Source organism: Gymnoscopelus microlampas (assembly GCF_963454915.1).
Source record: "Gymnoscopelus microlampas genome assembly, chromosome: 5".
NCBI classification, from domain to species: Eukaryota; Metazoa; Chordata; class Actinopteri; order Myctophiformes; family Myctophidae; genus Gymnoscopelus; species Gymnoscopelus microlampas.
In genome coordinates, this window is record NC_139942.1 from 40,581,420 (window position 1) to 40,605,016 (window position 23,597).

The 23,597-nt window shown below is 41.4% G+C and overlaps 3 protein-coding genes across 4 annotated transcripts in view; all 3 read right to left on the reverse strand.

Annotated features, from left to right (window-relative positions):
* Nucleotides 1-1,585, reverse strand: part of col6a1 (collagen, type VI, alpha 1) — a 34,490-nt gene extending 32,905 nt beyond the window's left edge. The window contains exons 1-2 of the mRNA XM_084058383.1: nucleotides 1,314-1,585; nucleotides 108-228 (exon numbers count right to left, since the gene is read on the reverse strand). Of these exons, the coding sequence (XP_083914509.1) occupies nucleotides 108-228; nucleotides 1,314-1,398 (206 nt within the window). The 5' untranslated portion in view covers nucleotides 1,399-1,585. The remainder of the gene's footprint in view (nucleotides 1-107; nucleotides 229-1,313) is intronic.
* A 5,727-nt stretch (nucleotides 1,586-7,312) lies between these two features.
* On the reverse strand, nucleotides 7,313-14,885 carry LOC311044818 (uncharacterized protein). 2 transcript variants are annotated; one of them, XR_014600743.1, is made up of 8 exons: nucleotides 14,749-14,885; nucleotides 12,602-12,804; nucleotides 11,856-11,948; nucleotides 11,678-11,773; nucleotides 11,180-11,290; nucleotides 10,956-11,085; nucleotides 8,298-10,857; nucleotides 7,313-8,019 (listed from the first exon to the last, which is right to left on the reverse strand). XR_014600743.1 is itself a non-coding variant. In XM_084056629.1 (7 exons), exons 1-7 carry the CDS (start codon nucleotides 14,759-14,761, stop codon nucleotides 8,984-8,986), a joined length of 2,520 nt encoding a protein of 839 aa, XP_083912755.1. In that variant the 5' UTR covers nucleotides 14,762-14,885; the 3' UTR covers nucleotides 7,313-8,983. The 2 variants fall into 2 exon arrangements, 1 of the variants encoding a protein (XP_083912755.1); XM_084056629.1 differs by having other exon boundaries at nucleotides 7,313-10,857.
* An 804-nt stretch (nucleotides 14,886-15,689) lies between these two features.
* Nucleotides 15,690-23,262, reverse strand: LOC311045346 (uncharacterized protein). Its single transcript, XM_084057190.1, has 7 exons — nucleotides 23,108-23,262; nucleotides 21,788-21,990; nucleotides 21,398-21,490; nucleotides 20,393-20,485; nucleotides 19,024-19,134; nucleotides 18,762-18,894; nucleotides 15,690-17,893 (listed from the first exon to the last, which is right to left on the reverse strand). The coding sequence occupies exons 1-7, from the start codon at nucleotides 23,109-23,111 to the stop codon at nucleotides 16,530-16,532; spliced, it is 2,001 nt and encodes a 666-aa protein (XP_083913316.1). The 5' UTR covers nucleotides 23,112-23,262; the 3' UTR covers nucleotides 15,690-16,529.
* Between the last annotated feature and the right edge of the window lie 335 nt (nucleotides 23,263-23,597).

Consider the following 23,597-nt stretch of genomic DNA (forward strand, 5'->3'; position numbering starts at 1 on the left):
GTCAGTCAACAACACAATCATTGAGTTGAGGCATGTCATTCATATACAAGGCTGCAGGGGGCATAATCGGGTACCAGGCCCCCTGCTGTAGTGTACATGTCTCTTACATATCTTGGAGTTGATCTATGAAGCGCTGGGTGAAGTCCTTGATCTGCTCAATATAAAAGTTGGGTCTCAGGGCAACACTCTCCGATGTGTCCAACACGAAGAACAGGTCGACAGGACACTCTGCACACACAGACGTAAGGTAGCCAAATAAATCCAGTGTTGGTCATTCAGTTCATCTATCAATCAATCAATCAATTAATCAAACTTCAAACAATCAATCAATCAATCAATCAATCAATCAATCAATCAATCAATCAATCAATCAATCAATCCACCCACCCACCCACCCATCCATTCATCCATCCATCCATCATCTTTATGCAATCCATCCATCCATCCAACCATCCATCCATCCATCCATATCCAGCCATCATCCATCCAACCAACAAACCAACCAACCAATGAAGCTGGCTTCATAAGGTATCCAAAATTAAGATAAGTAGCCTAGGCATACCAGAAAGTATTGAGTTCATACATACATACATACATACATACATACATACATACATACATACATACATACATACATACATACATACATACATACATACATACATACATACATACATACATACATACATACATACATACATACATACATACATACATACATACAGTACAATAATCAATTATATTGAGGAGGCCCACAGATCAGCAGAATCAGCTGAGGAATCGTGTCTTTGGTGTCATGAAGGAGGTGGTCAGGTCAGGTGTAGGCCTATGCTAGTCTGTATCCATAAGATGGCTGTCTTCATCCTTCTGTAACTCATTAGCACCATGCAGCAGCAGACAAAATGATGGCATGAGAGAGGGCCTGCACCCTTATAGTTCATATTAGTCCACAGTTGTTTGATGTCTAATGCAACAACAGCAACATTACAATCAAAACCTATAAGCTTGCAAGTACCTCATTAGCTTATAGTTATGATAATCATCGCTGAACCAAACCATGACCTACTCACAGTGAACTTGACAGTCGTGTTCTGTTGCTATTGCAACTGTGCGCTTGGTTTTGAAGACACAGAAGTAGGAGCTATACTAACATCAGCCTGAGAGGAGAGAACATCTGGATTCTTTCCTGTGGCGACTTCAACTTTATTAAAGACATGTCGCTTTTATGTACACACACAAACTGATCTGCTACACGTTAACGATCATTTAGTATATACTTTTTCGGGGAAATTAAATATTTTTCTTCAACCTACCCGCAAATTTGGGTCTATTTACGACCTGCGCTCGCACCCCAGCCAAGACGCACAGCAGCGCAAGGAGAAGTCCTCCGGTCTCCATGTCGTGGAAGTGCAAAAAAACACTTTAACTTTAAACTCCTACTACCCCCCAAAAAACACCAAACCACTCCGACCCGCAACCCGTTACCTCTAGATAATTTAGTGTAACTTTTGTTGATCCAGTGCTCTTATCCGCCGTTTGTCCAGTGCGAAGCCCGGAGCGCGCAGAGGACCTGGAGACGAGGAGAAGGCGGAGGAGGAGTTCACGCGCTTTCTGTGGAAGGAGGGAGGTATCAGTAACGCGCACAGGCCAGGAGAAAAAGCAGTGGTGGAAGAAGTACTCACATTTTGAACTTGAGTAAAAGTATCAATACTGCAATGTAGAAAAACTGAATTCAAAATGTAGACTACTTGAGTAAAAGTAGGTTACAAAAGTATTGGCATCAAAATGTAGGCTACTTAAATTACTAAAAGTAGAAAGTACCAAGTAGGCTACTCATTGTTCAGAATTATGCAGAATACAAATCTTTTGAAAATAGCCGATCTACAAGCTCACAATAAGTTGCATCGCAACGCATTGTGAGCTTGTAGATCGGCTATTTTCAAATGGCCGATCTACAAAATGTAGTGGAGTAAAAGTACAATATTTGGATATGTAGTGGAGTAGAAGTAAAAGTATTGGAAATTGAAAATACTCAAGTTAAGTACAAATACCTCAAAATTGTACTTATTAGTAATTAATGTAGGCTACTTAGTTACTTTCCACCACTGGAAAAAGCTAATTCTAAATACCAGAATCGCCAAAGTACATCAATCAATCAATCCCTATATTCCTCCTTATTACTCAGGGCCCACTGTTTCTTCCATATGCAAACATTTTCAGAATGAAAATAAGCTACCAGGCTTAATTTCTGATTGCTATCAGCCTATATCCTCCTTATATTTAAAAATGGATGATTCTTGATTCATATGTAAGATTCACTGTAAGAGAGAGAGAGAGAGAGAGAGAGAGAGAGAGAGAGAGAGAGAGAGAAAGAAAAAACTGTATTAGATGTAGACAAATGTAACAACACTGAATAGATGCAGACTGGCGTAATTTTCAGCACTCATGCTTAACGAATAACAGCTGCCAAACATCTTGAAGCATTCTCTAATCTCTTCTCTCTCTCTCTCTCTCTCTCTCTCTCTCTCTCTCTCTCTCTCTCTCTCTCTCTCTCTCTCTCTCTCTCTCTCTGTACATGTCTCCCTGCTCTCTTCCTTTCAGGGAGTGGGTGGAGTCTCAACACATCTGGTACACTTCAGTGTCCAGATCTGACCTGCACATAAAAGAAAGAGTCAAAGAGAGGAGGAGGAGGGGGGGGGGGGGGGGGGGGGGTGGAACAGAAGGATGTTCTTGGCATCATGTGTGTTTTTCCCCGAGGTTCAGAAGGAGCCACACTGCCATCTAGTGGTCTTTCATTTTGCTGGGAGGGACGCTGGAGGAGGTGGTCGGGGTGGGGTCTGCCTGGAGAAGGCATTGGAAAGACTGGGAAAATTGGGGATGCAGTGCCAAGGAGGGAGGCAGAGGTGTAGGCGTGTAGAGTAGAATGTTCATTTGGCAACGCAATGATGGGGGTAGCTGTCTATACGGTTGCTATGGACACATGTGTGTGTGCTTTACTGTATGTGTTGCTGTGAAGTAGGTCTGGCCAGGACTCAGAGTTTCCACTGAGGTCACTCTTTTAGGGAGGAAAAAAACAGTTTTGTGTGTGTGTGTGTGTGTGTGTGTGTGTGTGTGTGTGTGTGTGTGTGTGTGTGTGTGTGTGTGTGTGTGTGTGTGTGTGTGTGCAAGGGGGGGAGTACTATTGAAGAGAAGGGGGGAGGGATGAGGGGGCATAAAAGAGAGAGAGAGAGAGAGAGAGAGAGAGAGAGAGAGAGAGAGAGAGAGAGAGAGAGAGAGAGAGAGAGAGAGACAGACATCTGGTAATGATCTTTGTTTATTACTGAGCTCTCACAGTAAATCTGCTGGATATTTTTTTCGTAGCTGTTCTGATTCTTGTACAAATTCAGATTTGAAACAGCACTATCAGACAAAAACAACATCTTCAGGAAATAAGTGTTTTATTACGCTTTATGTGTACATCCTGGGTTGAAGATATATTGTGTTGAAACTTATATTGCTTTTAACAAAATCAAAACAAATAATTCAAATCTCAATAGCCTTCGTATTGCCAGTAGAACTCTTTCAATATTGTGTGATTGAGAGAACTCTGGTGCTCCCATTATGATCTACTTCTGCCAGTTACATTGATTAAAATCACTTAACAATCAAACATTACAGTGTGCAACAGCAGTGTAATAATGTGTACATTAATACACATGTTGCCTGCAAACAACTCAACTTAGGTCATATAAACATTCCATGCAATTAACTGTGTATCCTCAACTGAACTGTGCCCCGTCAACATGTGCTTTTTACTGCCATAGAGCAGTTAGAGAGAGGTCTTAAAATATATAAAGTTTGCATACGAACATCAAAGGTCTGCAGAACTTCTTGTCTTTGTTGGCAGACAAGAGACATGCTCAATTCTGAGTTTGGAGGAAATTCTGCAGAAATACTGAGGAGGAGAGCATGTGTGATGCCAGGGGAGATGCTTGGAATTCTGGCCCTTTGACTGCAAATCACTCTGGATCCATCAATATGTATGTAGGCCTATATATATATTTAAAAACTCATCCTTAAAGCTGCCTCTCCGTCCAGGTCTGTTGGTATCTTCCTAACCTTTCACCCCTATTCAGTTGTAATGTGTGGTGCTATGGCTGACTGCAGTGAGTGAATATATCCAGCATGGCCAGTGGCTTTTCAACAACACACCTCATTTAATCCAAGCGAGCCATTTGATTGAACTGATTGGTCATGAAAGTCAAGACTATATTCATTCGTAAATTATGATGAATGACCCAAAAAAAGAAAGAAAATCCCACAAGAAGTGAGATGAGAGAATGGTGAAATAAGAGAGAAATTACGCTGAAACCCTCTGAACCTCTTTTTGTCCCTATTCCAGGCAGTCTGAGGCAGAACATTAAAACCAGCACAGCAGAGCACACAGATGGAGCAGATTATTCTCAGATTGCACTATTGCATGATGTTACAATGTTATCCAGTCCATTAGTCTATGGGGTCCTGTTGATAATGAAACATGTAGGCAATTGTATTGGGGAGGTGGGGAACAGGTCAGACTTCACTGTCAAAGCAACTCTACCAACTGTACCACACAAATGCAGCAGAGTAGTTTTTAATGTTATGGTTATATTTAGTTGTATGACAGAGTCGCATGCTGAAAATAGCAGATCTACAAACTCACAAAGCATCACAGATTCAACACTTTGGAGAGCTTGTAGATCTGCTATGTTCAGCGCACGACGGCAAAGTATAAATGTCCTTTTTGGCCATTTGTTTGCATGTTGCCGAGTGCTGGACAAAACATAAGGAAATGGCAGCCAAATTAAAATTCCAAAGAGCCCCATCTGAATTAAGTTAATGACAGGAAATGGTCTAATGAACTTCCTGGGGATAAACAGGCCCTCATCAGTTAGGTCTTTGACCTCTTTAGTTTAGTTTAGTTGATAAAGAAAAACATCACATGGATGCAACTGGGACGTATCATCAGTGTTGTAGCCTGGGGTCATAGGGTGTTTCGGGTCTCGCAACATACAACATACACCCTCGCCCAGGTGACCCAGCCAGGGTTGATCAAGCCCCGACTAACGTCCCAGTAGCACCCACGGTCAGTCCTATAGGGAAAGACAGGGCAGTCCGCTTCTCCCGAAGTACTCTGCCGGGACTCGGGGAGGCTCTGGCACGTGGAGGGACTAGGCTCTGTGGGTTGTCTCCTGGCCGGGCTCCTCCTTCGTCTCACCAGGTCCAGGACCTGAGCGCTGCGCCATATCAGGTGCACCGCCCCGATCCAAACATTTCCTTCTGGCGTGATGGTTCCTTGGGCCGATACCACTAGATTGGGCCGTCTAATGGTATTAGCCCCGATTGCGGTACGCTGGAATGGCCCTCCTAAAGGCCTCACCGCGGGTTTGTTGGGCTTCTTCCTCACGGAAGACACAGCATGGGGGCGCTAACCCATACTGCTCCCGGGATGCCGTCTACATTCCGGCTGTCAACAGTCTCTCCTGTGGTCACCAAACTATTCCTGGTTGTCACGTAGTCTAAAAATTCCTATGAGCCACTATAAATAGAATAACTGATAAAGAAAAACATCACATGGATGCAACTGGGACGTATCATCAGTGTTGTAGCCTGGGGTCATAGGGTGTTTCGGGTCTCGCAACATACAACATACACCCTCGCCCAGGTGACCCAGCCAGGGTTGATCAAGCCCCGACTAAAGTCCCAGAAGCACCCACGGTCAGTCCTATAGGGAAAGACAGGGCAGTCCGCTTCCCCGGAAGTACTCTGCCGGGACTCGGGGAGGCTCTGGCACGTGGAGGGACTAGGCTCTGTGGGTTGTCTCCTGGCCGGGCTCCTCCTTCGTCTCACCAGGTCCAGGACCTGAGCGCTGCGCCAGATCAGGTGCACCGCCCCGATCCAAACATTTCCTTCTGGCGTGATGGTTCCTTGGGCCGATACCACTAGTTTAGTTTATTAGCACATTGTTATAACATTTTCTGGAAGAAAACAAGTTAATGTGCGAGGAAAGGAAGAAGCCGCAGGCTTGTTTGGAATCCTTTCCTTAATGGAAGAGGTCATTAATTAACATAGATTAAAAGTTCAATAAGAACAATTCAAAATAATACAAGTTTACTGCAAGGGGAGCAGCATGCAGTGCACATTGTAAACATTTGTAAAGATTACACATCAGAACTAAATCATATGGACTACAGTGAGGAAGAAATTAGATATTGTTTTAGATGTTTATTAAATATTCCCAAGGATAGTGATGACTTAAGTGATGCATCTAGAGAGATCCACAAATGAGGGCCTCTAAATTTGATGAAAGATTGATGTTCGACAAAAAGGTAAATTAAAATCATCTCTTTTCCTTGTGGGGTAGGAGTGAATGTCAGAAGTAACACAATTTTTTTTTGAAAAGAATAGGGAATGTCTTGTTTGCATTTTTTGCAAAAAGCTCTTTTGAATGATCAGTAATTTTGTTAGATATGATGGATATGTAGCAGCCCAAACAATATTACAGTAATTAATATGGGGGGAACTTAAGCTATAATAAAGAGTTAAATGAGACGAAGGATGAACTAGTGGACAGATTTCGGCTCAATCCTAATTTTGCAGACACATCTGGATATTTCAATGAGTATCTTTCAGTCTGTACTGTACTGGAAAGGTGCCAAGAGGGATAAGGGACTTCCAAGGATCAAGCTCACCATCTGCTCAAGATTCCCTCAACCAGCCCCTGGGGCTGCCTGTAAGTAATTATGCATGAAGATCGATCAAGTTAGATATAGAAGATACTGGTCACTTACTGCCACCTAGTGACATTTTAACTAAACCATGTGCACAGCTGATTGTTAATTCTGTATACAAATGTTGTTCCATTTATAGAATCCATACAGATTTCTCCTTTCTACCTGGTAGAATTACAATTTTCTTTAATAAGTTCATATTATTTGGATACATAGCCTATGTATCACTGTATATCTGTGGTTATACTTACTACCCATGTTCTGACAGTTCAAGCAGTCAGGCTCTTTGAGTGATAATACGCACACTGGACACAAGACCCCTAATTTCCATTTTGAGTTTTACTTTTATCTTTTTTTTATTTGTAAGCAAGCAACTACCTGTACCAGGTCAGTGTCTTTGTACAGTATGTGCAAACTTACTTAAGCAATATAAGTATTTTGTTAATTTAAAATACATTCAATCATCATGCAAAAAGTATAAACTACATGTTGCCTGACAAAGGTTGTACTTTTATTTTGAAAGCAACACAGCTTGAAAACTATAGAAAATAGACCCAAAGGGCTAAACTTTACCAGTTATTTGAATCAATCAACGTCCAACCATTAAACTCTCTCCATTCATGTTTTTTTCCCTCCTTCGTATTTACAGAGATCAGTCTTATTTTTTTTTATATCAGTGATCTTCCCAAAAATATATAACATTTCCATCAATACAATGTTCATGATCCAAATTTCACAATATCCTTTATATCTAAATGTATTACAATGTATCAAACTAAAGGAAGCAACAACAAAAAAGGACCAAGCCTAATAGGAAAAATAGGGGATTGTTTTGTCTGTTTAGCTTTTTACCAGGGAACAATTTTTAGATCACTTGGTCCACAAACCAAGGATTGGTGTAAAACTATTCTTATATCTGTCTGAAAACTATACTCCAGTGGTCTCCACAGGTAAAAATAATTATAGGTAGGCATGTTTGGTAATTTCAGACAAGATTTAAACATTTAAATGTTATGAATGCGAGACCAATTGCTTCCAGTATAGCATTACAGGAAGAGAACGCCTGTAGTTTCTATTAGCTTGGATTCCCAATTGATGATGTCACTGGTAAGTGGGTTTCTAACTGTCCACAGCCCTCCTCTGAGACATAGACCAAGTAGGATTTATTTTTACCATATTATCACGAGCATTAGTGAGTAGGAGGACCAATTCTATGAAGATAGGTTGAAAATGGCCTTTAACGTCCGGAGGCAACCAAAGGGTAACCTGACTCTGTCAAATAGAAGAAGCTTGCGACACACATTTTGTTTCACAGCCTACTTCGATCTGAGACTCCGGTAGCAGAATCGATGACAAACAGCGTTTCATTTTTTCAAGATACTTGGCAGGTGATTGGATGATCCCGCCCCTAGCAGCCGCTGATTGGTTCGCAAACCGGGCAGCTCTACTCCATGTGCAATCCCAGACTCCTTCCTGAAATCAAATTCAAATGAGATTTCTGGAGGGAGGGGGGGTTTACCAGGCTAACCAAAGGGACCAATTCAAAACATTTTCACCAACCCTTTGTTTATGGTTCAAATGATCAAAAAATAGGGCCCAGTTTTTTTTAAAGAACATCCCCGCTTTATTCCTACAAGAACGGCAATAGTACTGGTTAAGTGAAGATCAAATATTACCATCGCCTCTAATGGCAGCCATATTCCATATCCCTTCATACAGTGTTTCATTTGATTGGTCAACATCAACATGATTCTCAATCCCAAGCCACATAGATTACATGTAATCAAGAGTGTTCTCCAATCATTTACAGTATATGCTGCCGTCATGCCTCAATAAAAGGAGTGACAACAAAAGAACGCGATGAAATGATCATTCATGTCCCTGACAAAGCAAAGAAAATGTCTAACTTTTGTAAAATGAGAGGGTACAGGGCACATCGATGGATCACTGAATAAGAACGCATACCACATAAATAAGGCTTAAGTCCTTCCCACAGATTGTCCAAGTTCGAATTCGACCGAGGCTCTGTGATCCCCCCTCTCTCTCCTGCCATCCTCGTCTCTCTGCTCACTGTCTCTAAATACGTTAATACAGAAATGGGGGGAAAGACAGGTATTCAAATTATGTAAAGGCAGGTGGGTCCTTCAAAGTGGTGGTGTGGTCCTTGTAATCAGTAGAAACAATTCCAAATACTCTGTGACAGACCTATATTTAGAGTTCATTCCTGTTTGGAGTCAGTTCAGGTTAGAATGACTTTTTAAGTGCCTTCTCAGGTGATTAAGACATGTGTAAGTCTTGGGACAGATCTGACAATGGTAGGGTCTCACTCCAGAGTGGTTCAGCATGTGTTGTTTTAGCACACTGCCATCTGAGAAGGCCTTACCACACTGAGAGCAGATGTAGGGTCTCTCTCCCGTATGCGTTCGCATGTGAACGGTCACTTTATGCGCCATGGTGAACCCCTTGCCACACACCCCACACTTGAATGGCCTCTCTCCCGTGTGGGTGAATCTGTGGGTACGCATTGCACCCATCTGGGAGAAAGCTTTGCCGCAGTCTGGACAAATGTGTGGCTTTTCTCCAGTGTGAACCCTTGTGTGGCTCCTCAGTCCTCCAGCTGTCGAGAAGCACTGTGAACAGTGTGTACACTGATAAGGCCGCTCTCCCGTGTGTGTACGCATGTGCTGCTTCAGGTCGTAGCGGTTTCTGAAACCTCTGCCGCAGACGAGACAATCCTCTGGCCGCTCATCGTTGTGGCGCAACTCATGATTTGACAAGCATTTTTCAGAAAGGAAGCTCTTCCCGCATTCCTGACACTGGTAGGGCTTTTCATGATCAACCCTCTGGTGGTACTTCAGCTCGCTGATTCCAGGGAAGGTCCCGTCGCAGTATCTGCACCTGAAGCGATGATTCGGACTGTAGGGAAGCTGGTGTTCACTCATCTGGTGGTTCCTCAGCATGTGGGCCATCTTGAAGGTCTTGCCACAGTGGGAGCACTCATATTTGGTCAGCAGTTGCATGCACTGATGTCGGACACGTTCATGTAGGGATCTAAACTGGCACCCACACTTGGTGCATATATGAGAAGCGTTCTTGCACTTTCTTTTCCTGTGCCCGGACAGGTGAGCTTCCGATCTGAAGGCCTTGCCACACTGTGAGCACTTGTAAGGCTTCACTGCACTGTGGAACCTCTGATGTTCCAGAAATTCAAATCGATACTTAAAGCTCCTCCCACACTGCAGGCAATTATGGGTGACTCGTCCGCGTGGATAGACAGCCTTAGCACTGGTCTTCCGGGAGGATAACGTTGTGGAGGTTGTGCGATGAGTAATGCTTTTATGTTTTCTTCCTCTCATTAGCTTGGCAGTCTCCATTTCACCAACCTGCTCGTGGCGCTGTTGGTGTTTAGTCAGACACTTTGAGGAGATAAAGCTCTTCCCACATTGCTTGCAATGGTAAGGCTTATCATGATCGATCTGCTGATGGTACTTTAATTCACCTATTCCTGAAAAACCCTCTCCGCAATGACTACACTTGAAAAGGCGGCTTTGGACATGAGTTAGCAGGTGCTCTTTCAGATTGCTTGACTTCTGGAAACTCTTTCCGCAGTGTGTACAGTCATGGCTTCGGCCCCGCTTTGGGCACTGGTGTCTAAATTTCTCCAGCGAAGTTGGAAAACTGTTCCCACATTTAATGCACAGATACGCTGCGTTCTTACACTTGCGGAGCCTGTGTCCAGCCAGTAGGGTTGCCGTTCTGAAGGCTCTCCCGCACTCAGAGCAGTTGTACGGCTGCAGACCAGTATGAACTCTTTGGTGCTCAATGAAGACAGAGTGATGCTTGAAGCACTTGTCACACTCCGGGCATTTATGCATTCCCAGCTGCCGCCTCCGCCGTGATGTGACGACATTACTCTTGGGGGATTCGGGAAAGTCAGTTGAGGTCGAGGGAACTTGAGAGTTTGTTGACAGCTCCTCGTCAAACATGACAATTTGTTGAACGTCACTGTTTTCATCATCGCACGCACTTGGGTGGGAAGCGATGGCCACTTCCAGTGAGGGAGGAAGTGAAAGGGAGGGGACAAGAAGATCTTCAGACTGAAACGGAGCTGTGTGAAAGACCATTGAAGAAAACAGTAAGTTCTACAGTATGTCCTCAATGCCACCAGTGTCAATATAATATTGCTATGTACTGTATCTATCTTACCAACTGTGCTCTTGGCTAGTTTCCCATGGCACTGTTTGCTCTGAAGAAGAAATTTTAGGTCATCTCCATTGGAGACACACTGCATGTACTCCTCTAGAACAGAAGGGGCAGCACTGATCCACGATGCAGTCTATGCATGAGAAGGGCACAAAAACAAAAAGGTTAAAATAAAAATGTCTCACTAAGTTTAATTAATTTCTGTACTACTGTAATGATTTGTATACCTGTTTGAAGTCTGGTACTGGCAGCAGCTCCTCCAGTCTGGTGAAGAACTCGCAGACCAGAGTCTCCAGTGCTGTATCAAAGTCAGGGCCATACTCTACAGGGAACACATTCTGCCAGAGAGAAGAAAATATTAAGAATCCTGTTTGTTGACAGGGTTATTTTATCATGAAGATGGATGAAGTCTAACTATGAATAGATGTTGTCATCTGAAATTCATGGATATATAAATAATTCCTGGAGGGTGGAAATAAATGGAAGAGTCAAAGTTGGAACAGTAACACAATTGCCCTCAGCAACAGCCTCTTAAGCGAGGCACCTAGCTGCAAATACAATCGACTGTAAGGGGCAGCTTTCAGATGTCAATCATTTTAACTGGTTCATTTTGAAGGAAAGTGCTGCTACAACATGGAAATCATTGACAAATTAAAACACCATAATTAGCCACTGAACTGCTTATATAGGGTCTACCATATCGAGCTGAACAAGCTGCGTTTCACCTTGAGAAAATGTTCCCGTCCGTCTGTGTCTTCAATGAGGCCTTGAACCAGCTTCATGAAGTTGGCTTCAGGTGCCTCAATAACAGTATCAGTTGTCTGGATCACAAGACAGAAATCACATTCAGAGTGCAGTTGCAGTATGACAGTACAATTTAATAAACCAGGTAATGTCACTTACCTCTTCTATACAGGATGATCGGATTCTGTCAAGGTGAGTCTCAACAGCCTTAAGATCTTCAGGGTGTTCGGAACGTAGTAGCTCAAGAGTCGTCTAGGGAGTAATTCAATCACACCAGTTACTATTACTACTAAATTATCATCACATTCTTCTTCCATTTCACATTTACTAAACAGCTGTGGTAGTTTCAAGCTTTGATGACCAACAACTGCTGAACAACTGCCTGCAATTGCTCTGACGTTATAAAGCTCCAGTTAGCAAATGAATGCAATGCCACGAAAAAAAGTTATGTTTCATAACTAAGTAAAATATAAATAGACTGTTAATCTTGACAACACTGCGTTCTGTAATTACACCTTGAAAGATATAAATGGATTCATACGTACAATGAGAAACATAATGGTGCAAATGCCTCCTAAAATATCAAAATGTTGCAGAAATCAGAGACGGGACAACTATTACTACTGTCCCCAATAGATCATGTATTTTCGATCATGACAATTTCAGAGGCAACTCTTGTTAAAGAGAACAGGTGGGTGCAAGGGAGGACCCATTGGAGAGCAGTGTCGGGTGTCAAAACTGTCTAGTCGATCGGATCAGTGGTTCTCCAGAATCAATCAGATCCCAACGGTCAGGCGTTCCGGATGCCTGCCATGCTCCGAATGGTCAAACAATTTCAATTAAACCACCAAAATTGTGTGTGTGACAAGAGTTTCACTTTACAATAACACCAGATAATCACTTACTCTCGCTCTCAGTCCCAAAGAGAGTAATCTCCCCTCTCTTTTGCTCATAAGTTCCGGAACTGCATCAGTTACCATGGACACAAACTCCTCAAGTTTCCCATAATGCTTTATGTTCCTCTGACGTACCACCTCCCACATCACCGCTGACATCAGTCGGAGTGGTGGAACCAGGAGCCCCAGGGATGACAAGGGAAGACTGAACTCTGTGGACAGATTTGGTTTGCATTGGATCAGGACTACCATAGATTTTGACATTTGCATACACAAGTAAAAGTCAGACTCGATAAAATACATCTATGGGCTAGGTTTGCATCAAATTAATTCATCAGACAATGTGACAAACTGTGTATGTTGCAATCACTTAGTTAGTACACTAGCCTGGAAACTAGACAAATCTTAGGCAGACTAATGCACATTTACTCAAGTTATGACACACCTAGGGTTCATTTCATAAACTAAACTAGCCTCGATTTGTATTAAGTGTGCTGGCAGATACACTAAAATAGTAAATAAAATGTCATAAGCAACAAGTATCTCAATTATAACCGATATGTCCAGTCATTTTATTACAATAATTAGTATCAGTGACAAATGATCCCCATCCTAATTGATGTTTGGATGATATAATAACAACCAACTTCTTTTCATTTCGATCTCATCATTACAACCTACTTCTTTCCATTTCGCCCAATTATCCATCTTTATGGACGAATTATAGATGTCCAATCGATATAAATGTCTCTGTGGGGATGCACTCATATAGTCTACATTCTGGTTGGGATTCTATTGGTGACTGATACTCAGCCTAATAACATGCATGTAAATACGTTTCAATCGTGGAAAATCGTGGCTGCGTTGTATGTGTTTTGCCATGCGACACTGTCGTACTACGAAGTACAATTAAGCTGCTGATCATTCATGATGAGTCCACTTGACTTGCCGTAACGTGAACAGTGTTGCCATGTCCGCTTATTATGAGCGACTTCGGGCTTGTTTTTCCTGTAAAGTTGCTTGTAAATATTGGTTATTTGCGGATTGCGGTTTTTTTGGACTCGCTTCCTAAATGTTGTTCAAACCAGTGGTTCTCAACCATTTTCATATCCAGGACCCCCATTTATCCGTGTGTCCCCCATCTGAAAATGTTTTGTGCCAGGGACCCCATACCAGATTTGTGTTGTCATACCGACGCGTTGTGAGCTTGTGGATCGGTTATTTTCAAATAGCCTTACAGCCAATTAATTTTGGGCTTGTTTTCATAGATGGTTGCTTGTTTCTCTCGCAAGATCTGGCAACATTGAACGTGAAGCCTGCAGCTGCTTGTCTTGCTCACCAAACTTAACGCACATTTTGTATTTGTACTACGCTTGTATTTAAAGCCAAGTCGAGTTAAACAGTTACTCATTTGCGATTATTGCGTGCCAAGTCACTCGTTGTAACTTGGGTTTACAGACAGTAATAGGCGGTATACTATGTGTAACGTATTTCTATATATCTAACACGTTAGCACCATAGGTTAGCACATCAGGCCTGTGGTCCAGCATGGCGGTGAAACCACACAGCAGCAAAACTGTTCTTCTTTCTACTAAACAATGCGCCTTCCAGGCAGTGTTGCCAGGTTTTGCGAGAGAAACAAGCAACCAGGTTTATGAAAATAAGCCAAAAAGAAGCGACTAGATCTACAAGCTCACAACGCGTCGCGACGAGTGAGCTTGCAGATCTGCTATTTTCAACAACAACAAAAAAAAAAAGGCAAAATCTTGAAAAAGAGTGGTCATTCTGGAACATTTTTACAACACAAGTCCCTGGCACAAAATATTTTCGGATGTGAGGTCTGTGGACAAATATGTATATTAATATGGGGGTGCTTGCCATGAAAATGTTTGAGAACCACTGGTTTATAAGGAAAAATGCCCAAATAAGCAACTACAGTTAAGAAACAAGCCCCCAAAACCACCAATATTTACAAGCAACTTTACAGGGAAAAAGCCCAAAGTCGCTTATAATTAGCGGACATGGCAACACTGTTCGTTCCAGGGATTAGTCCAGGCCTATCCTCCCGCTGTTCGCCGTTAGCTTATGCTAGCCTGCTAGCCACGCCGATGCGTCCAAAAAGAACAATTTAAAGCCCAAGGCCAGCCGTCACATACCCATCTCGTTCATTTTCTGTGTCCTCTGGTTGCGGCTGCGAGCGCAATAGGATGAATTAGAGTGAGAAATGTTTCATAGTGATAGTTGGAGGATCTGCTAACAGCAGACAGGGCTTCAGGCGCCAACTTCTTCCTGAAACAAATTGTTCCCCGAGCCGAGGGTACGTTCGTCACACAGGGGTGGGTTCGTTTGGGTGGGTTTGTTTTGCGTTGCAGGGCCGCCCGGCTTAGGCGGGCGGCCACTCAGTGGAAAAAAGTACTCAAATGTTTTACTTAAAAGCAGTGGTTTTCAACCTTTTTTTGCATCAAGGACCCCCACATTGACACATATTAGCCCATGGACCCCCATTTGAAAAGATATGCCAGGGTATCATCATTAGTGTTCATTTAACTCTGAGAGTGTATCAATTTGTACACTCAGAGTTACAGACACATGGGTCAATTTGGTTCCTAACTATTAATTTGACTGAGGACCCCCTGGAACCCCCTCAAGGACCACAGCTTAAAAGTATCAATACTGCAATTGTAGAAATACTCTTTACAAATAAAAGTCCGGAATTCAAAATGTACTTGAGTAAAAGTGCAAAAGTGTTGGTATCAAAATGTACTTAAAAGTAGTAGGCTACTATAAAGTACTCATAATGCAGAATGTCCCATTTCACAAGTTTTCAAAAATCCTTTGAAAATAGCAGATCTACAAGCTCACAATGTGTGGCATCGCGAGATTCGCGACGCATTGTGAGCTTGTAGATCGGCTATTTTCAAATAGCCAAAATGTATATAGGGTTGAACTTTACTCCAGTAAAGTAAAAAAAAATACCTCAAAATTGTACTTAAGTACAGTACTTGAGTAATGTACTTAGTACTTTACACCACTGAATAACTAAATATATCGTTTTTTGTGTTATCCTTTTAGCACCTTTTGTATACATTTGTGGGTAACGCTGTCTGCTAAATGCCTAAATTGTAGACTGCACTTAAATGCATGTGGCCTATTCCATATAGAATGACTATAGATTAGGCCTAGGTAACAATCAAATCCAATTCACCTGTTAATAAAAGTTAATGCTTCGGTCATTGTAAAGTGTAGTCCCATATACAATTTATTAATATTTACAGAATATAGACACAAGCATGTGGCCAACTCAATAAGTAGTTTAAAACTATATTTCGGCTAGCAAGTTTCTGGCTGAACATACTGTAGATGCTAGTACTGGTGACATATTGGTGATAAGTATTACATGATGAATGGCCTAACAAGTGCACTTCAAGCTTTTTCAAACCTTCATCTTAAAGAATGAATGTATCAAAAGGCAGTAAAATCAAACACAAAGTGATTAAAGATGCACTTGACTCGAGGATGCAAATCACGCCCGTCCCGCATCAACATATTGTTCTCGACATTACATCTCTCCTTTCCTGGGACTTGGGATATTATGCAATTTTGACCAAGATGGCACAAAAGTGAACATCTACTGATTATTTCCACCAAGTTTAGTGAAAGTCCCTCATGTCCGTTCTTCAGTTATTTTGTACACGCACGACCAATTACAAACACCCTGCCATGCATGCATGCAGACAAAGTCACACTTCTGAGACGTGAAGGCCTTTGGAGAAGCAACGGCGTAATGTATTAAGTTATAGAGCCTTCACATTATTAGCAGAACATAGCTTTTATACACCTACATCAGGTAATGGTTTAGGCTCACAATACATGGGAATAGATGGACCTTTATTGAATCTCAGCAATGGTGGTGTATTTTGTTAGCACCTGTGTGGAACTAAGTGAATCTGAGTTTTCTGTGGGTTTTCAAGTGCCTCTTTAGGTGATTGAGGCATGTATATGTCTTTGCACATAGTTGACAAGCATAGGGTCTCACCCCTGAGTGATTGAGTGTATGTTTTTTCAATTCGCTGCCACGTGAAAATCCCTTCCCACATTCTGTGCACACATATGGCCGTTCCCCTGTGTGGACGCGCATGTGAAGTGTTAGTTTACTTGCCATGGTGAAGCCTTTAGCGCACACAGAACATTTGTACGGCTTTTCCCCTGTGTGGGTGCGTCTGTGGATCTGCAGTTCACCGGCTGAAACAAAAGCCTTGCCGCAGTCGGAGCATAGATAGGGTTTCTCCCCTGTGTGTGTCCTTATGTGTATGTTCAGATTTCCTGACACAGAGAAACGTTTTCCACAGTAGGTGCACTGAAACGGTCGCTCGCCTGTATGACTGCGCATGTGAAGGTTCAGATCGTATTTATTCTTAAATCCTTTCCCACAGCGAGCACAGATCTGAGTTCTCTGCTGGTTGTGACGCAATTCGTGAGCTGCCAGACACGCGCTAGAACTGAAGAATTTACCACATTGCATGCACTGGTTGGACTGTTCCGGAGGATGAATCCTCTGGTGGCTTCTAAGTTCACTCATGCTGGGGTAGGCTTCCCCGCACTGTTTGCACTTGAAAATACGGTCTTGGGTGTGAGTGAGCTGGTGCTTTCCCAGCAAATACATTTTCTTGAAGCTTTTCCCACACTGGGGACAGTCAAACCTTTGGACCTGTTGAGGGCACTGGTGTCTAAACTTATCCTGTATGGATTCAAAGCTGTTACCGCACTTGATGCAGATATATGCCGCTTTTGTGCACTGCATGCGCCTGTGAGTGGACAAGTCGGAGGTTCTCCTGAACGCCTTTCCACACTGGGAGCACTTGTAAGGGTTTTCCCCTGTGTGAAGCCTCTGATGCTCGAGAAGCTCATAGCGGTAAATGTAGCATTTCCCACACTGAGGGCATTTGTGGGCGACCCGTTGCCGTGGGGTCCCAATCACAGAGGTAGAGGATGTAGAAACTTCAAATGAGGTTGAAGGAGCCTGGGTGCTATCTGAGGATTGGTTGTCACACTCCACTATGTCTAATTCATCAACATTTTTTCTCTGTATGTCCTCTGTCTGTCCTGTAACATCACTTTCCAGAGTCTGTGTTTCCTTGTTAGGTGGCCATACTCCATCCTGTAACTCCAAGCATGTGCTCTCACAGTGAAGAGAGGATTCTGGTTCACTGTCGCAGGTAGTCTGGTAGGATGTATGGGTCTCGCTCAATGAGGGAAGTTGAGATAATGAGGTGAAGAGTCGATCTTCTGATGGACAAGATACTATCAGAGAATAAAAGAGGACAAATGGATACACACACAATGTATGTGTGATGCAGACATAAATACACTATATACTGTGTCTGTGTGTGCGAGTTTGCACGCACGCACGCACCTGAGACTTGTAACTATAAATTAAGATTAAAAGCAAAATACAACAATACCCCAACAGTTAAACTGTTGGAACAGATTAAAATGCTGACGTATATTAGGGCTACATGGCCTTGATCAGGGAGTGAACTCCCTGATCAAGGCTATGTAGATGAAATGTGTCCATGATGAAGGCCATGTACAGTACATACTGCAGCACTTCACTCTCCTTGAAGCCCTTCTTGATGCTAGTTTACTATGCAGATATTTCCTGGTTACTTGTGCTCTTGTTTTGTTTCTTAGATTAGTTTTTCTCAACCACAAATGTTAAGGATGTGATTTAGATTAATTTAGATTGTGCTAGGTTCATTGTTTACCCGGCATCCAAGCCTCTTCGAGGCACTACATTGTTCTCTCGACACTCTACGTGACTTTCCATGTTAACTAGAACTCATGCTTATCTGGTTATTTTTTATTTCACACTTGCAAGTCACTCTGGATAAGTCTGTAGCCAAAACGAGTCAGAGCACTTTCTTATCTGTTCCACCATGACCATGGCAATTTAATAAAGGCATTTTATCTGGAAAACTGACACCGGAGTGCCATGTTTTTTGCTCAATCCCTACTATAGAGCACCTCCCAGTAATTTAGTTCTTTATACCAAAATGTTTACTGTGTATCCAGGCAGCGCTCTTCTCTCCACCTTTGTAGTCTTGTGATGACTGTTATGATATATTTACATACAACTCAGGACTCAAACGTACATAATATACATACATACCACTTATCTCTGTCTTAGACGGCTTTCCAAAGCACTTCTTGCTAATGAGCAGCGTTTTGAGGTCAGTCATTTTGGATACACACTGCACAAACTCTTCTAGCACAGTAGGAGTGTCACTGATCCACAGTGCAGTCTTTAAAAAACGAAGTAAAAATACAATGAACATACAACTTCAATGGACTACTGTATACTAATACAGTTTGTTTCTGAAACTAACAGTGAGGTCACACACCTTATTCAGCAGTGAGTCTAGTCTGTGTACCTGTTTGAAGTCTGGTACTGGCAGCAGCTCCTCCAATCTGGTGAAGAACGCACAGACTACTGTCTCCAGCGCTGCATCAAAGTCAGGACCATATTCCACAGGAAGCACATTCTGTCAAACAGAAACAGTGAAGTGAAAGAGTGCTAGCCTGGAGAGGTCCATCCCGATTTGTTGCTACAAGGGTTGCAACTATCGATTATTTTCATTGCGATTATTTTACCGATTACTTTTTTGATTAATCGAATAATCGAGAAGCGTGTTTATAATATAATAAATTAAAATCATCAACGAATCGATTAAGCACTTAAAGGGCAAGACCACTTTGGTAGAGGTTTGGGTTGTGTATTTATCTTGCCATGATGTAACTCCAAAGGTGAGCAAGAAATAAAAAATAATTGCTCCATTGATTAGAAATTGATAATTCAAAATATGCTCCTCATTGACTTACATTGTATGGTAAAACAGCTCTCAAAGTCACTCTTTTAGCACATAAACAAACGCAAACAAAGTTGATTCAGACAATATAGAACATCACCAAACCCAGTACTGTTTTTTTTTTTTTTTTTAATGTCAACTTCCTGTTGATTTTGCCATTTTTAATAAGTAGAAAACCTGGACTGGATCCGTGGATCCGGATCCAGATCTTCAAATAGTAAAATCAACAGGAAATTGACATTTCTATAAAAAAAAAAAACAGTACTGGGTTTGGTGATGCTCTATATTGTCTGAATCAGCTATGTTTGGGTTCATTTATGTGCTAAAAGAGTGACTTTGAGAGCTGTTTTACCGTACAATGTAAGTCAATGAGGAGCATATTTTGAATTATCAATTTCTAATCAATGGAGCAATTATTTTTGATTTCTTGCCCACCTTTGGAATTACATCATGGCAAGGTAACTACACAAACCAAACCTCTACCAAAGTGGTCTTACAGTGTTGTGCAAACATTTTGAAAATAACCTTCAAGCTCACAACGCATCGCGGAGCGTTGTGGCCTTGTGGGCTTGTAGATCGGCTATAACGACATGAAACATTTTGCCTATAATGACATGCTCAAAATAGGGAAAGATAATGAATGTTATTAAAATATAGATGATCGCTTATTATTCATAATCGATTGTATAGATTAGTTCGATTAACTGACACACCTAGTTGCTAGTGCTTCTGTCCCAAATGAAGATGCCAAAACGTCAAGGAAGTGCCACTTCCCATCTGGACCCCCAAGCGAAAAGATTGCTGGCTTATTAATGCACATCAAATCAACCTAAATCCTAGCATGATTCAGAAGTATTTGTAGCATCTTTTCAATTGCTACATCATTCTTCCTCTTTATCCCAAAGGATAAGGTTAGAACTAAGCACAGTTTTACCTTCAGGAAGTGTTCCCTCCCATCTGGGTCTTCTAAAAGGTTCTTAACAAACCTCAGGAAGTTATGCTCAAGAGTTTCATTTCCTGTTTCAACCTGTAAAGTAAAAAGTACAGATCTCACCAGCTGATCACATACAACAACAAGTCACCATTTGAAAATCAAGACTGGCAACTAGGGCTGGGCGATATGACTTCAAATCAATATCATGGTTATTTCCAACTTTTGCCTCGATTATGATTATTGAACGATTATTAAAAAATAAAGTGAAAATAGCTGATCTACAAGCTTACAACGCATCGTAACGTAATGCATTGTGAGCTTCGCAAAGCATTAGCTAGATCAGCTATTTTTGCACATACCATTGTATTGTACAATGAAGTAATATATATAAGAAAGATATATTACATTAGTGAGTAATTGGTAAAAGAATGATAAATGTTTTGGTCGATTAATTCATATAAGAAAATACATATATATATATATATATATTTAAAAAAAACCTTGCTTATCGATTATTTGATTAGACCAGTGGTTCTCAACCTTTTCAGGCTGTGACCCCCCAAAAGAATCATATTTGAACTAGGGACCCCCCACCCTGACAAGCACTTGTCAAGGTGGGGGGGTAGGAGTTGAGGCATTGCATTTAGTTTGACTCGGTTCCACAGATAAATATTATCTGCGAGGCGTGGTGATCTTGTAGATCAGCTATTTTCAAAATGTTGCCTCTTTCCAATATTAGTTGACAATTTGGCCAATGTTTGACCAGCTTTTATAGTGTAGTTTTTTGATTGCTTTTGATGCAGTAATTCTTTTTTCATTATTTTTTTTAGGTATTAAAAAGGTCTTAAAGTCCTTAAATTGTCACTTTACTGTCATCTGGGGACCCCCCCCAAAATCACATGAGGACCCCCCTGGTGGTCCCGACCTACAGATTGAGAGCCACTGGATTAGACTATGGTTATTGGTTTCGATACATTTTCGGCCCTACTGGCAAGTATCACACACCTGTTTTGAGCATGATTGCTGGAGTCTGTCTAGGTATGTTTCAACACTCCTGACATCCTCCGGGTGTTCTGAACGTAACAGCTGTAAAGTCATCTGGAGGAGGAATGAACCAGTAGTCATTTCCTTATGAATTAACACTAATTAATAAAGGCTGCGATACAAATATACCTGCATTGTAAATTAAGATTGTTAAAGAAAATCCCAATAAGCTACAATAAGTCAAAGTCCTCATTATCTTTAAATGCATTTAAGCAATCCAACAACCACTATGAAAAGTTTGTAGGGCTCAATTAGACTTAAGTAGTGAGTCTATTAGGCAAATGTTATTGGAATTATTTAGCTATAGGTGAACATCTAACAAAGTTCTGGAAGAAAGAACCACCCTCTTACCTTCGCTCTTAGTCCCAAAATAAGCAGGCTCATCTGTTTATTGCTTAAAAGCTCAGGAATGGCCTCAGCCATCATGGACACAAACTCCTCAACTTTTCCATAGTGGTTGATGTTCCTCAGACGAACCACTTCCCACATTGCAGCTGTCATCAACCTCAGAGGTGGAATGAGGAGATTGTATGGAGACAAGGAAGGGAGCCATTCTGCAAGCGCAGAAGGATAGCACACACATTGGAGATAGGGATGTTATCAACACATGTGATTTGAAGCAATGCACCAACAACCCAGTTAATAAACATGCCTGTCACATGAGATGATCGAGTTCCCATCGCTACATTAACACCATACTTTAAAGTAACTCAGTAGATACAAACAAGTAACTTCTAAAACAATTACTCAATATATCTTTGGTATTGTTCAATGTCATTACACCTTTTTGAAAGCTGTAAGTTGTATGGGTAGCCTATTCTTATTTTGTGTGGGGTACTGACTGAGCAGTTGTACCTACAACGTCAAAAAAAGGCATTGTATTTAAATGAATTTGACAATGAAGGGGACAGTAGATTATGATATGAAAACAAACACTTTGAAGGATCCATACATGTGTGAATAGGTTACTTTACAGTAGCTGTAGAACACAAAACATTACTTGTATTTTTACATAAATAGTCATGAGGGTGCAGCTTTCCCCGTGTGATCAGAAGAGTGGGCAAAGTTAAATTGGCAAAATGTAAAAATTGGTCTAAAATCATATAAAGTAGGCTATACTTGATTTGAACATGCAATGTAATGGTACATCATTCATTATCAGACCTAAATCGACCCTTCAACTTCTTGTTTAAGCCCATACTGACATGGCTACCCATAGGTTGTAGCAATGTGTAGCAACAATTGTAGAAAAATGTCATCATGTATACTTGACTTTACTTAGGACCATTTTCTAAACTAAAGCATCTTTATTTTTTATTTTATTTACATTTTGAGGGAGAAAATAGACAATTTAACTTTGAGGTGCCCACAAGGTTTAGGTGCCCACTCTTCCCGTTACCATGTGATTCTGTTGTTGTAACTTGATAACACAAGCAACGCTAGAAATTCTATGCATTCACGATGCAATGAAATAAATACCAGTCCAAGCCTCCGTTCCTACAGTATAAACGTTCAATAGATATATACCGTAGATAGCATAGATAATTAATTATACTGTATGCTGTTATCACTTGTGGAGAGATTCCTTCCAATGACTTAGCAGGCAAGCTAACAGCAGTAAAGCATCAGTTTATTTGGAGATGAAGAGATTACATACATAGTATTACATACCCATTTTGTTCCTATGAGGAACTCAAATGCTTGGCTGGAGAAGGGAAATGTTACTTTAATTACAATATCTACCTAAAAATGAAAATAATGATCTAGTGTAAACTGTATGCAAACAGCACAAATCTATCCATGGTGCTCACAGCTTCCTATGTCAAATACACCCACAGATCAGTAACAGCAGAAATGACATAACTGTGCCTTCAAAATAAAAGCATCAAGTGCAATAAGTGACACATCTTCAAGAATTCAGTGCCAACACATGTTTTGATACATCAAAAGCATCACTGCAACTGTACCTATATATACCCAACAACTATAAGATGGAAAATAAAACAGAGGTGTTACGCTATCACAGTGTTAAAACCATTATATTCAGTCCTGCCCTGTATGAACTTATAAACAAAAGTGTAATTTTCAGCATCACTAACATTCAAACCTGCAACGAACCCCAGGAAGACTGGGGTGTCAGCATCAGCTAATGGGCATCCGA